This window comes from Drosophila gunungcola, assembly GCF_025200985.1.
Source record: "Drosophila gunungcola strain Sukarami chromosome 3L unlocalized genomic scaffold, Dgunungcola_SK_2 000003F, whole genome shotgun sequence".
NCBI classification, from domain to species: Eukaryota; Metazoa; Arthropoda; class Insecta; order Diptera; family Drosophilidae; genus Drosophila; species Drosophila gunungcola.
Window position 1 is genome coordinate 1,291,806 of NW_026453179.1, and position 14,244 is coordinate 1,306,049.

Consider the following 14,244-nt stretch of genomic DNA (forward strand, 5'->3'; position numbering starts at 1 on the left):
TATTATTTTGTTTTTTTCAGCTGAAAATATGGCACACAAATTTGCATTAGGCACCTGTAATTTCCACGTAGCCCCGCAGGACTTGCGGCAATTTCCCCTGGCTAAAAATCTTATCCCCAGTGCCAACCGGCGGGGGGATATTTTATATTTTGATTGTTATTTGTGGGGACAGTAAAAAAGCCAACAATGTGCGGTGCGTTTGGCTTGGCCAACTGTTGTGGCCCGGCTGTTTTCCCGTTTCCCCTCATTGCCCACCTCCTCGCCATAAATCCAACGCCCACAGGAGGCGGGACACTGGCTTTTATTACAAGTTTTCCGGCCAAGGTGGTCCACAAAAAGATAGAGGGAAACAAGTGCGGCCGGGCCAGTGGGGAGATTGAAATGTGAAATATTTTTAAAAACCAATTTCGCTGAGCCTGGGCCCCAGCAACGCACGATGCGGATTGGAGATGGGGCCACTCGAGTTGCCATAAAAGAAATTGTTTTTATGAATTTCATTGAAACGAGCCGAAAACAAAGTCCACCGCCGCCAGTTGAAGTCCAAGTTTAAGAGAGATTCCTTGGAAGCACAATGAAACACAAGAAATAAGTTCACAAATAATTGTTAAACAACGAGAAATATGGCTTTGTGAAACTGCATACCCAATGTGAATAAATTAAATTCCCTGAAATTATTCGTGGAGTCCAAAGAATGTTTAAGTTCATATACCTTTCGCAATAAAAAACTAATTTATTTAACCACCAACTTTTGTCAATAATATAACACTTGAATATTGGTTATTTACAAGACAAAAACAACAATTATCAATAATGTCGAATTTAAAGAAAATATTATATAATATTATTATTAATAATAAAGATTTTTGCGTAAAAAGCCTTTAATAAACCAAATAATTTTAATCGGAAATCCATTCTGCAACCCCAATTAATCAAAATTCATTAGAAGAAAGCGAGAAAGAAATCAAGACCCATTCAAGTGCATTGTTTACTTGTGTAATCCGGGCTGTCATAACTTCACCTCATAATTAGGAGAGCCGACGGAAATTGGCAGACTTTTAACCCTCGACCCCGGAGAAAGAAAGAGATTGGCACACAAAGCGAAAGGTGAAAGTGAAATGGCAAACACGGCGAACAACAATGGGAATTAGCAAACATGACAGTGATAATGCCAGTGACAAAAGGGAAGTGCGAATGCGACCCCTGATAATCGATTCGATTTTGCGACTTAATTGCTTTGACATTTGACTCTACCAATTTGGCAAATCTCTTGCAAATCGATCAGGGGTAGAGGGGTAGTAGATCGTCGGAGGGATGGGGATTACAGGATATACAGGATATACAGGGGTTTATCGATTTGGCAAATTGTTTGGGCGTCAACTGATTGACTTGTGGCGAACTCAAACCTGTTGATGATAGTGCAAGGAACTGTAGTTTGGTCCAGAATGGGGAAAAAAGTTTCGAAAAGCAGCTGCCAGGAAGAGGATTCTTGTCTGGCAGGACTATAATTTTCTGCCTGGGAATTTCTCACGGGCCTTTTCACTTGCATTATGCATGAGATTTGCTGGAGATTTTTGGAGAGGCTGAAAAAATGCCCTCCCCTCGACCCAGAATCCTTTGAACGTGCCTGTCGCCTCTTTTGTGTCCTCTTCGCCGGGCTGCGTGACAGGAAGCAAATGTCCTGTTGTGTCACTCATATGCAAATTGCCAGGCATCCGTGTTTTTCTTTTTATTATGTTTTTTTTTCCTTTTAGCGTGTACTTCTTCCATCTGCGTCTTATTAATTAGAATAATAATTAATAAGGCAACTCCTCGACGGCGGCGCACGTGCAAAGTCGCTCAACCCTTCGGGGCGACGGCATAAATTAGTTGCCTCATTGCCAGGACCTTACAAGGATACCTGCCCCGCAAGCCAAAGCAATTAAATTACGAGCAAGCGGCCAATGATGCGTACTTAAACACGTCGACGTGATGTGGAAATGTAACCAAATATGATTTTCCTGCCGTCGAAGGGTTAATGGAAAACGCGATTCAAATTTGCATACAATTTCTATTTAATTTAGGAGATTTTCACCCCAGCTGCCAGCCTGCCCAGCATCCCTCTCGCATTTTGTTCCTCTGCCGGCCAATTAATAGCTAACATTTTTACTTTGACTACAATATTTTTTATTTTCCACCGGAAAAAAGCTGCCGACGTGGAGTGAACAAAAACGAAAACCTTTCAATGTGCACACTTCCTGGACAGACAACCGCAACAACACCAAAAAAAAAGGACGCATCCTGTTTCAGCTGCTGTGTATGCAAATTTTTTGGTTCTAACCTTTTTTTCGTGTGTTTTTTTTCGGGTTGTTGCTGGCTCTGATGGAAAGTGAAGCGTTTTGTTGTCCCGACAATATGTAACTGACACTTGAAGGGGTGTTAGAGCAGCATCTCGATGTTTTTGCCCCGATAAAAAACAACATTCAGTCGACGGGAAGCAATCTCTAATGTAAAAACTCCATTAGCAGTTCCTGTTTCTCATCCTCTGACCGCCTTTCCTGCGAAAAGTTGTCGCCTGTCTGATGATTCTGTGCAATGTAAGTCTGATTTATGATGTTCCAGCGAAAAAAACCCACGAAATTCACTTTTAGGCCGCAATAATATACACTACAAGTTCTTCAAAAAATAGCCAAAGATTTTCCCGAAAAAAACCAAGTAAAGTAAATACAAAAAATTGGAGAAAAAGAAAGGAAAGAAATCATCAGCACGTGGCTGAGCCAAATTGATATGCGCCATTAGGGTGGCTATGAAAGTGATTAGGGTGGGGGTTTAAAGAATACGGGATGGAAGGGGAGCTCTAGGACTAGAGCTCACTTTTCCTGAATTTTCTTGAGCTTTGGCCACGTGTGTGCCGGTTGGCCAGAGCTCAACAAAGTCTAAGTAAATTATGGTAAAATGTGAATGTCACTTTTGAATATTTCATTATGAAAATTACAACAACTGCATAATAAGCTGCATTTTAAAGCACGGACCGAAAATAAACATTTTAAGAGAATTTTATTTTCTAAGCAAAAATAAACTTTATTTTCGTTTACCATCAAATTGCTTAAAAAAAAAGAATTAAAATAGTGTGTAGTGTTGATAGTCTAAAAAACGAGAGTTTTCTGTCCCTGTCTTCGGTCTTTTAGTTAATTTAGAATGCAGTTTATCTTAACATATAAAAAAGTTTATAAACTTGCTGCTATTCTTTAAAATTGATAATAGCTACTTGAATTCTAGCCTTGCTTTACTTAAAATATGAGAATTTTAAATTATTTTGGAGTAAATTGAAAATTTAAGCAGATCAAAAACTACAACAAACGTATTTTAATATATAAAGTAGAAGCAAAATAACTAATTAATCCTAGCAAAAGCATTTTTGATTTGTAGAATTTTAAACTGTTAATATTTAAAATAATTTCATTTCATAAGAAGTTTATTTTGATTAAATTTTAAAGCCCTTTAGTTTTATATTTATTTATCTTTGAGTAATTTTATAGCGCTTAAAAGTTTGTTGTTTTTTTATTATATAATAATTAATATACATTTATTGTAATGGAGATATTTTCAGTGGTAGAAAAAAATATCCTTTAGATACTTTCTATTTAGTTCTGAGTTTTTGTAAAACCCTCCAAGCCATTTTATTTTGTATTTCCAAAAAAAAAAAACAGTAGAACGAATATGGCAAGTCATGCGGACTTTTTTGAGGGGCTTCCACTTGCGAGGGGTGGTGGAGGCGGCACAGCACCTTAGCCATAAGCAATGATGAATAACGGTGCTTACGCTTCGGACATTTGATTAATGATGCGTTTACCGACCTCGCCGCCCCCTCTCGCCGCCTCATCATCCATCTTGGCCTTCGTCTTGCGCCCGCGCACTCAATTTTCAACGCCATTTTTTGTGGATTTCGTTGAATTTTCCTTTTTTGGTTTTTTACCAAATACACTATTTTGGGTGCGTTTCAGCGGATGCGCGGGCTTTTTGTTCTTTATGCCCGGACATAACTTTATTTTATTAGCACTACGTGGCAATCTGCTGGATTTGCGCGGCATTAAAAGACAATTTTTACAACTTACCAGCGATGCTTTTTCATACTTTTCCCTCATTTGCATCGCCTGGGTTTTCCTCTCCCTACATTTCTATTTTTTTTTTGTGTTCTTCTACTATTTTTCATGGTCTGTGGCCTGGCAGACATAATTTTTTGTGGGCCCATAAAGTGCGGGACTGTTTATTAAATTCTTTTGCAGCAAGTTCATTAGATAAAGAGCAAAAATTAATCAGCTTTTCCCCGCCCAAATTCACTGCTCCCGTCCGCTCATCAGCAGCATAAGAACAGAGTAAATGGCCTTTGAAATCTGCACCGCGGTGTTCATGTTGAGGGGCATCATTTTTCCCACCGAAAGTCCGGATGTGGATTGGGATCTACGCAGCATGAAGAGCAGCAGTCGCTGTTCGCTGATGGGCAAATCGTACCATCGACAGGTGTAGATGATGTCACTGCAGTCCTGATTCTGGGCAGAATATATATCAAAGATGTTCAAATTAACATGCTGAATACCCACTGAATACCCACCGAACTATCGACCACTGTTCCCAAGGCGCTGAACATAAAAAAGGACGTGATCGTGAATGCAAGGTAAATCTTGCCCGAGGGCCAGACTCCAATGAGGATGCAGTACAGGATACTCAGGTTGCTCATAAAGCTGGTGATCATCTCCACAAAGATCACTATGAAGAAAATCCGCTCAGAACTCTCCAGAAGTCTGAGAAAAAAAAAACACGTTAAATTTAATTTCTCTTATATTCTACAGTTCTCTGTGTGTTGTAATTCCGGTGTATTTAGTTGGATTTTTTTTAGCATTCAAATTTTTCAAATTTAAAAAAGTAATAGCATCCATTTACTTGTCTTGAAAAGAATGCCCATCAATTTACACAAATCATAATATATATATATATATATATATACCTTAAATAGTTCTTGTGCCAGTTAATGATTCCCATTATATCTTCATGGACATCTTTCTGTAAGATCTTTTGCCCATTAAAAGCCTCTAACTTGGTATCAAGATCCTCCAGCTTGCATTTAAGGATATTCTTTACCAGCGGCGCACTCGTAATGAAGACGAATATATACATGTCGGCGGCGAAGTTTCCGAAAAACCCGCACACTGTGCACACAATGTGCACGGCGGTGAGCATCCAGTAGCCAAAAATCGTTTCGGGATCCAAGCCCGGAATCAGAAACTGCATAACCATTAGCTTCTCATTATATAGAGCATAAAACGCTGCCGGGAAAGCTATACAGCTCAAACGGGCAACCAGATAGACCGAAAGCAACCCTTTCGCGCAAGTTATTAGTAATTTCAAGGCATCTTCCAGCGACTTCTTATAATTTGGGCCAAGGCATTCGTGTTTCTCATAGGTGAAATGTAGAAAGTTCAACACTTCCACCACGTCCCTAAAGATGTTGTATTTAATTAGTTCAATGATTATTTGATACATGATTATAAAATATTTAGCTCACAAATAATGCTTTTAAAAAATGTTTTACAAAAACCTAAAATCATTTAGGATATGTACAAAGTGAGCATGGAGAATAACTGTTTAGAAGTATTTTGTAGGTCGAATTTAAATGATTGACTTTGTTATTTAAAAAATACATTATTACATTAATTAATTCATATCCATTCATATCCAGATTGCAAGGATATTAATTAATTAGAATTATTTTAAATTTTTACTTGCGGTAAAAGAGAACGCAGAGGAACTTAGTCCCTCCTTGGATGCCTGCTCCGCTTTGACAGCAGGTTTGCAGCAGAGCCACCCAATCGGCATTGATGACCACGTCCACATAGACAGTGTATCCTGTGCAGAGCATGAACATGAAGATCAGCATTCCGGTCATGTAGGTGCGCCAGTAAAACTTGTACTCCGGTTTGGTGACATCCGCTCCCACCGTCCAAGTACAGAAACGAATCGCATTGGTTAGGGTCCGAAATTTCTTCGAGGAGCTATCCTCTTTTTTTCCAGGCCTTGTATCCCGATCAGCGACTTTGGTTATCATTCTCAGAATTTCACACTTGTTACAAATAGGTTGAATTTCTAATAGTTATGTGTTTGATTCTTGTCCCAACGAGGTCTTTTTATAGGTGACAAATAATTGTCAACTTAATTGGCCTGGGAATGTCCTTTGCTTTATCGATTACTTTGTAGTAATTAATGTGCCCTAGGACAACTGTTAATCAAGTGTCAAATAATAAACATTTTAATTGCCCTTAATTAAATAAAACAATTCATTCGAATTTTTTTTTCTAACATGTGTTTTATATATATGATTTTGATTGGTTCTACAAAACTTTTATTTGGTGAGTAGATATATAATATTAATTCTTTTTTTTGAAGGGAACTTTTTAGTTATCCATTTCCAAGTTGTGTATTCATCAGTATTTATTTTCCTTCAATGAGTAGTTTTTTAGTTTAAGCAAACTTTTTATTTATCCTTTCCTAGATAGTTCATTAGCATCATGCTGAAACTGTATATTCCTTTGGTCAGCTGGAGAGCAGTATTCATGGACAATGGCGCCATATCAGCTGCGGTGAGGCAAACCTCCTTTTGGGCCTTGGCTATCATCATAATAAGTAGCTTCTCCTCCTTCACGGGCAGTTCGTACCACAGGCAGTCCGTGTAGATCACCGTCAAGAAATCCTCGTTCTGAAAATGCAGGGATTAATTACAGTTACCGTTAAATAGCAGTTATAGTCTTACAGAATTTTCCACCAAGGTGCCGAGACCGCAGAAAGTGTAAAGTATTATGGCAGCATATAATAGATAAAGAGGTGCTGCGGGCCATGATTTTATAAATATGCACGATATGGTGCACAGCAGACTAACACAAGTGGTTGAAAGCTGCACGAACAACACGATGCTATAGATCCTCTTTGTAGTTTGTAAGATACTAAAAAACAATATAGCATTTTAGAAAAAACTTCGGAAAATGTAAAATGCTTTCACCTGGAGTAAAGTTGATGCCAGGTCAGTAGGTCACAGAGCATAGCCCTTATCCTTGGATACTCTTTCCCTTTGACGACCACCTCGTTAAATTCCTTAAGCTTTAAACTGAATATGTCCTTGATCAAGGGCACGTGGGTGACGAACAGAAAAAGGTACATATCTCCACCGTAGTTGCCAAAGCCACCGAAAGTAATTAAGGCCACATGTACAGCAGTGAGCACTAGGTGGCCTCCATCAGTATTGTGATTAAGAAAAGGCATCAGAAATTGCATGACCAAGACCTTTTTATGAAGAATCACCAAGTAGAAGATTGGAAAGCAAATAATTAGACCCAGGAGAATTATGTAGACAAGCATAAAGCCGATGATAAGTTGCCAGGTTGTACGAATTCTTCGTTCCAGGCACTTGGCATACTCCCCACCTTTTGCACCATATTCCCTAGGGAGCAGAAAATTGTACAGATAAATATATAAATGTGTAAAAAAAAATAAGTTAAAGAATTTAATAATATTAGAAAAAGGGAAATACTTTTCAAAACCGAATATTTAAAAATTAAACAAAGTTCAGTTACCAATACATTATTCACCATATATAATCATAATATAATATTTGCCCTTTTTACCTGTAAATTTCCTCATAGGTATTCTGAATTTCTCTCATTTGGGGGGCCATGTTGGCGGTGACCAGGAGCTTGGTTAGTCCCTGGACCGCCGATCCGACCATTGCTAGTGCCTGAAGGATTACAGTGAGGTCTCCTTTGATGACGACGCCCACGTAAATGGTGTATCCTGTGCAGGCGAAAAAGAAGCAAATCGCTCCAATCACCGTGTAGGTGAGCCACCACATCCGGAAATTGGGATCGGCTACGTCATTTCCGCAGAATCCCACGCAAAAACGGATCATGCGAATGACCTTGCGGTAGCGTTCCACAGGCTCGACTTTTACCATTTTCACTGCCAGTTGGAAACGATCTTGTGGGAGAAGTGTTTGCAAATAGCTGGCAAATGCAGCTTTTATAGTTTTGCCTTGCACACATTTAATGTCAAAATATTGACGATTTAATTAAGGCATTTAGCAAAACAATCGATTCTGCGTAATTAAATGTTCAAGAGGGGCCATTTAATCGGCGTTTGAAAAGTTGTAATTAATTGTTATATCCCACAGTCATGGTTACACAATTATAAGGAATACCTTTAGGCTTCCTTCCGTTTTTTTATTATTATTATTTCGACCAAACTTTACAAATCGGTAGTTTTACTTAAACGTATCTATTAATGGCGAATATGAAATCATATAATATTAACTTTGGTAAAACAAAAAGAAAGATTCCACCAGATACCCTAATCGAATTATACCGAAATGTTGCCAACTTTATTCCACATCCAGCATTAATCCACCATCGCCTTCCAGCCAAACAACTTTATGCATGAGCACATCCAACACCCCGACTAGAAAAACACAATATAAGGAGAAAATCTCCACGCAATTGATTTAATATAAAATTTTTTAATAAAATTTTTGCTGCCGGAAAAAAAGCGAAATTCGAATGGAAAACGAGGATAACGAGTGAGGGAGCACAAAATTATATATATTTGCTAAGCGCACGAGTCCTGACGTGGAAATTTTCGGGACAGGAAGTGAATGTGGGGGAAAATGCTAAGCGCCGCGTCTAAGCTTTGGGCCAACGACTAATAAAGGCTATCAACAACAGTTCAAACAGCAGCAGCATCGCAAACAACAACAAGGACGGCAGGACAATGGGCACAAAATCAGCAAAACAGGATGAGGAGGGCAACGTCGACAGCGCATACGCACTCAAGTGAATATTTTCTCATTTTCTTGCATTTAAGTTGAGTTCGCTTTGAAGTTTTGACATTTCATAAGGCAGCTACGAAACAAATTTCGTTCTTCCTCATTTCGCTTCTATTTTATTTTATTTCATTTTATATTTTTCGTTTATTCTATATTTTTTTTCGATCGAAAATCCGGGCAAACAAAAGTAAAAGCGAACGCTCGGCGCACGCAGAAAAACGAAATATTTCTTGTTTAGTCACCCCTGCGAGCGTGGAAGGTGTGGCCTCCCAAAAAAAAACGACCCTCACATGGCCTTCCCCCTGACAACAAAAAAAAGCGAAAGCACCACCCTCCACGCACTAGCTCACCATCTTGGCGTATACTTAATATAGGAAAAGGCCAAGACAACGGCGACTTAAAGTAGCCAAGGAAACATTAAAGACGCTGTCAGGCAGCTCAGTTGGCCCACAAAATTACTTGCTCGTTAGTTAGGAGGCACCAGGTATTCGTACTCCCCTCCCCTATACCTTATCTCCCTCTCACTCTCTGGTCTCCCTCTCTCGCTCACTCGTTCAACCCTCGAATGAAAAAAAAAACGAAAAGGTGGGCTGTCTCACGCTAATTTCCAGCCGAACACAAAAACTTATTCCAGTGGAAAGTGCGTGGCATTTCGCGGCCACCGCACGCCAGTGGGCGCCACTGTATACACTGCAATTATTGGATTAAAAGGAGAGGTTTTAATTAGCCAATAATGAAGTCATAAATTAGGGTGTTATTAAATGTACTAAGGTGCTTATACAAATATTCCGCCAATATATTATAGAACAAAATAAATGTGCAGAGTACACTGACAAAAAATAAGATGTTAAAATGTCGTTACACTGACGGAAAGCATTTTTTGGCAATCGACACGATTCGGTTTTATGTCGAGTATTTAAGTAAAGCTTTGTTAAATATTAATATAGCCAATCTTGTTAAGGGAACTTCTGAATTTAATTTAAATATTTCCATTTAGATTATTTTGGCAATAATTAGTAGAATTGTTTATAGCCAATTTTACACACATTTTTCTCAAGTGTCTGCGATTTCTTAAAACCATTTGCCTACCCCCAGCAATTCGCCGACTTGTTTGTCTCTAATTATATTTTAATTTGCGCAATCTGCCTGTTGTTATTTCTGTGCACGGCAATTGCCTCCAAGTGTTTGCACTTCCCGGCGAACATTTTAATTGCAATTATGCCAGGACAGTCCTCCAAGGAGCGTTCGTCCTTGCCGCAGGGCGTTCTGTTTGGCACGTAACGCCCGGCCGCCCCTTCAATGGACACTAATTATTCCGGCCGGAGTCGGGACGAGAAATTCGTGTCAAATCAGAAAGATTTTGGGCCCGGCCCCTTTTGGGTAATTACATTTGGGGAATGGAAGGAAATTGAGCGAGTGCACAAATTTGGAATGTTAAACAGCAGGCCGACTTGGGGTCAGTTTAAAGAGTGTCCCCCGGAATCTCCGTGACCCTTTCGAGCAGCCAAACAATCGGGCTTGAGCAACCGAATATTTTACATTTCCAATTTACGGGCAACAACGAAAACAAGTCACGTACGGGCCAGCTCATTTCCTGTGCCATTTTGGGCCCGACAAAAGGTGTCAAACGGATGCAGACAACGTGCCGCGTATGTCGAATGTCCTGAGTCCTGCCAAAGGACTCGCCTCACCTCAGACGATACTGCTGCTCGTGGCTTGTAATCAAAGGAAAGCCGCGCCCCAAATTCACCGAACTTTAAACGTTCCTTAATTGTTAAACTGCCGCTGGGCAGCACCCCAATCGCAATGTTTTGTGGGGGGGATTGAACACCCAGAAGGACTGAAGACGATGGTCCACAATTAAGCCGGAGAAAAAAACCGCCAAAAGACAAAAACAACAGCGAAGAAGGAAGAACAGCAAAAAGCTGCACTACGAAAAATGCGTTTATTCATTACGGAAAGTATTAAAAAGGTTTTCTTTAATAAAAAAAAAACAAAAATAATATTTATTGAATAGGCTTTCTTGCAATATTTTTATTGAGTAAAAAAAAATATTTTCCAAGGCTTTTACTTTGAAATCGCAAATATTTCTGCACCACATTTTGTTAGAACAGTGATTTAAATATTTCAAAATTTGTAATTTAAGGTTTTTCTTTTATATTTTTAAGCTTTTATATTTTCTATTCTTAATATAGTTACTTAATTTGTAAATTGTTTTTTCAATTTGAATATGTTGTTATAGTTCCACATACATTTAAAAAAAAAACCCAAGATTTTGAGTGTGGAAAATGCTGCCAGCAACCGAGCGTCATGTTAATTAATTTGCCAGGACATTCGCAGTTGGAAAGTGGGCAATGGGCGGTGGGCAAGGAGGGCAAGGGACAAGGGGCGTGGCAGCGGTGAAAAGCGGCTGCAGACCGCGTGTTTATTTTATGCCGTCGCGCTTAAGTGGTAAGCCCCATTAACAACTGCCTGTCGTTTGGCGGGGAAATAATGGCGTTAGATCATCATCGTCGCCTCGGCCAGAAACAGAGAACCAGAGCCAGGATGAAAAGAGCAGGACACTGGAGTCCTGCACAGACGGCTGTGCGTCATTTGAGCGCTGAAAGCTTTCAGCGTAAATTGTTGGAAATTAAGAAATGTTCGCCCCAGCCACCCACGGTTGTGTTTTCCTTTCGTTTCCTGCTCATATTTCATGGGTTCTGTTCTCTGTTGTTTTATGGCCGCCATTTGCTGCTGCTCCTGCTCCTTTTTTTCTGGAGTTTCCATTGTTAATGTCCTGGCAACCGCAAATGGCGCCACCGCCCATGTCCTGGCAGCGGTGTTTTTCTTTAATTTAGTCGGCAAGACGGCTGCCCAGTGGCTTCCTTGTGGGCCGCTTACAATAATTAGATGTAACGGATATTGTAATTGGTGTTAAATTGCGTCAGAGGCCGTGTTAATGTTTGTCATGCTCGTGGTTTCTTGGTTTCTTGGCAGCCGGGGACATTTTCCTTCTCCCTTCTCGATTTTCTTTCGCCCAACAGCTTATTTTGTGGGTGGGCTTTATTTGTTTTCCATGGCTGACTGCTTGTTTTATGGTTTATTTAACGACTGCTTTCCTTCGAGGCACTTAACGCGGCAATGTCTGCGAGGAAACTAAGTTTCTTAACAGCTTCTACCTGGTGTTCGCCCGAGAATCCTGGGAATCCTTTTTGCCTCAATTAGCATGACAATCGACACGGACAAGTTCTGGGCCGAACAATGCGCAACAGGAAAGGTAAGCAGGGCTTTGCTCAAGAACCAGTTTCCTGGTGGCAACATGACAGGATATGATTGAATGGAATTTATATGAGATTTAAAGATTTGAATATGAGAAACAGCTTGGGTTGCTCAGAAATTGGAGAACCCCAAAAGAGCAATCTTAGCATCTTCGCTTGGCGTGTGAAACTATTTTGAACCTACTGCAGATCACTGAAATCGTTTCTTTAGATCAAAATAAATAGAATCTAGATATCATAAATATCTAAGAACAAAGTTAAATCCATCAATAATTCTACCAAAAAAGGTTTCTTAAGTATATTTTCCCTTTGTTTTGTAAAATCAAATTTAATACAAAACGTTTGGTGAATGCTTTTAAAAATTGCTTAAATTTAACATTTTTATACCTTTATTTTAATGTTATAGGTTTTAATACATACAAATCTTCTTTAATAGTTGGAAATTTAGCCGCATCGACCAGCCACGTTATTTTGTAAAATTCAATTTACAGCCGCACCCCAAGGAGCAAAGTTTTTTGCTCCACTGGAAGGCGAGAAAATTCCGGGCATAAATCACACAAGATAATTTGCATAAGTTGGCAGGCCAGAGCGAAATCAGCAGCAGCTAAAATTGTTTATGGCCTTTTCACTTGCCACGCCCCTTATTTTTCTTCTTTTTTTTGCCGAACCCGCCCGTTTTGGAAAATTCCCTAATCAAATTAGCAACAGTTAACCGGAAGTGCGAAAATCCGCAAGCAGTTGTGCTGCATTGTTTGTGGTGTGTTTATTTTTGGCTTTGTTGCAGTTTGGGATTTGTGTGTTGCATTTATTTTGATTTGATTGTTGCCCTCACAGCGGGTTTTTCGCACTCGCACATTTGCATTTTTGGATAATTTTTGCATTTCGCATTCTGGCGTTCTGGTATTTTGGCATTTGCATTTGAATGTTCGCGTGCGTTGCATGAATCATTCATGTTCAAGTTTCTGCTGCGCCTGTTGATGATTCAAGTATCGATTTGCATTGATTTGCATTTCAATTGCAGTTTTTCGACACTTTACAATGGATTATGCTGCAGTGTGATTTATTTATGGCCAGCCTTACATATCAAGTGATTTGGCAATTGTTGTTCGCCCATAATGAGGCTTTGTTTGCCATTGTTCGTCTCTAACTGTGGCTCTTGATCATTGACACACATATGTAAGCATCCATGGATGGCTAGATTTTTAGTTTTTTTTTGTTGACCAGCGTTAAAGCAGTTAAAGAGTTTTTCCCGAGCACCATAAATCATGGCGGAAATTACAAAACAATATGCAGCAACATTTTTGCTCTTGCTGCGGGTTCTCCTGTCGCCTGGTTTTGTATATTCATTTTTTACACTCGTCTTCTTTTATTTCTGTGCCCTGCAAAGTGAGTTGCCGGGCCCGACATATTGCCCGAACTACAGAAGAATTCCAAACGCATCCGCGGGTTTGGTTCGCCAGCATACTCGCACAATTCCACTAACAAGTGAGCGGTGGAAAAATGAAAAAGCAAAATAAATGGACAACTCAAGGAACCGAACAGAAAATACCCTGGAAGCTTGGGGAAAAAATAAATCAAATCAACTTACAACTTTATTTAAAACAACAACACAAGTGTTGCGAAGTGAAAAACAATTTACGAAAAACATGAAGTTTTATCTTACTGTTTTGAAGGGTATAACATATTTTTTAATTACAAATTGAATGTTAATAAACATTTTATTTTCTTATTCGCACTTTACCAAATACTCGCCAAAGAATAAGCTATATATTCAGGATGCACTGAATGTTTGCGTTCTTGCATTTGCTTACATTTTAATTCTAATTTTATTTTTTTTTTTAAGCTTTCTTTGATTTTATAACCGACTTGTGTATTTAAAATTCACTTAAAATCATAAAGCCCTTACCGAGGGTATCACCAAATAAAAGAGAATCCCTCAAACGGACAGTAGCATGGGAAGCATTGCCGCAGCAGCAAATCCGTTGAATATTGGGTATGCAAATTAATTTTTTTCCTACCTACAGACCAGTCCTCGTACCTCCATCACCCCTCGCTTTTTTAAGGACACCGTGGATTGTAGCGCCCTCATGTGATGTGATGCTGTGCCAGCATTTTGTTTCGGATCAGCGGTCGTCGTCGCGTCAT

The 14,244-nt window shown here is 39.4% G+C and overlaps 2 protein-coding genes across 2 annotated transcripts; both read right to left on the reverse strand.

Moving 5' to 3' along the window:
* Window positions 1–4,286: 4,286 nt before the first annotated feature.
* LOC128258352 (odorant receptor 67d-like) lies at window positions 4,287–6,079 on the reverse strand. Its single transcript, XM_052989936.1, has 4 exons — window positions 5,757–6,079; window positions 4,982–5,473; window positions 4,589–4,778; window positions 4,287–4,526 (listed from the first exon to the last, which is right to left on the reverse strand). Exons 1-4 carry the CDS (start codon window positions 6,077–6,079, stop codon window positions 4,314–4,316), a joined length of 1,218 nt encoding a protein of 405 aa, XP_052845896.1. The 3' UTR covers window positions 4,287–4,313.
* A 352-nt stretch (window positions 6,080–6,431) lies between these two features.
* On the reverse strand, window positions 6,432–8,018 carry LOC128258343 (odorant receptor 67d). The gene is made up of 4 exons (XM_052989928.1): window positions 7,650–8,018; window positions 7,028–7,465; window positions 6,782–6,971; window positions 6,432–6,727 (listed from the first exon to the last, which is right to left on the reverse strand). The coding sequence occupies exons 1-4, from the start codon at window positions 7,973–7,975 to the stop codon at window positions 6,506–6,508; spliced, it is 1,176 nt and encodes a 391-aa protein (XP_052845888.1). The 5' UTR covers window positions 7,976–8,018; the 3' UTR covers window positions 6,432–6,505.
* Window positions 8,019–14,244: the final 6,226 nt, after the last annotated feature.

What these genes read in the sequence shown, in the direction of transcription:
- LOC128258352 (XM_052989936.1), bottom strand. Translation starts at nt 6,079, where the DNA reads ATGATAACCAAAGTCGCTGATCGGGATACAAGGCCTGGAAAAAAAGAG. An exon ending in TGGCACAAGAACTATTTAAG is followed by an intron (nt 4,779 to 4,981) that starts GTATATATATAT and finishes TTTTTTTCTCAG; the next exon opens with ACTTCTGGAGAGTTCTGAGC. An exon ending in GAACAGTGGTCGATAGTTCG is followed by an intron (nt 4,527 to 4,588) that starts GTGGGTATTCAG and finishes TATTCTGCCCAG; the next exon opens with AATCAGGACTGCAGTGACAT.
- LOC128258343 (XM_052989928.1), bottom strand. Translation starts at nt 7,975, where the DNA reads ATGGTAAAAGTCGAGCCTGTGGAACGCTACCGCAAGGTCATTCGCATG. An exon ending in ACCTATGAGGAAATTTACAG is followed by an intron (nt 7,466 to 7,649) that starts GTAAAAAGGGCA and finishes TCTGCTCCCTAG; the next exon opens with GGAATATGGTGCAAAAGGTG. An exon ending in GCACCTTGGTGGAAAATTCT is followed by an intron (nt 6,728 to 6,781) that starts GTAAGACTATAA and finishes CTGCATTTTCAG; the next exon opens with AACGAGGATTTCTTGACGGT.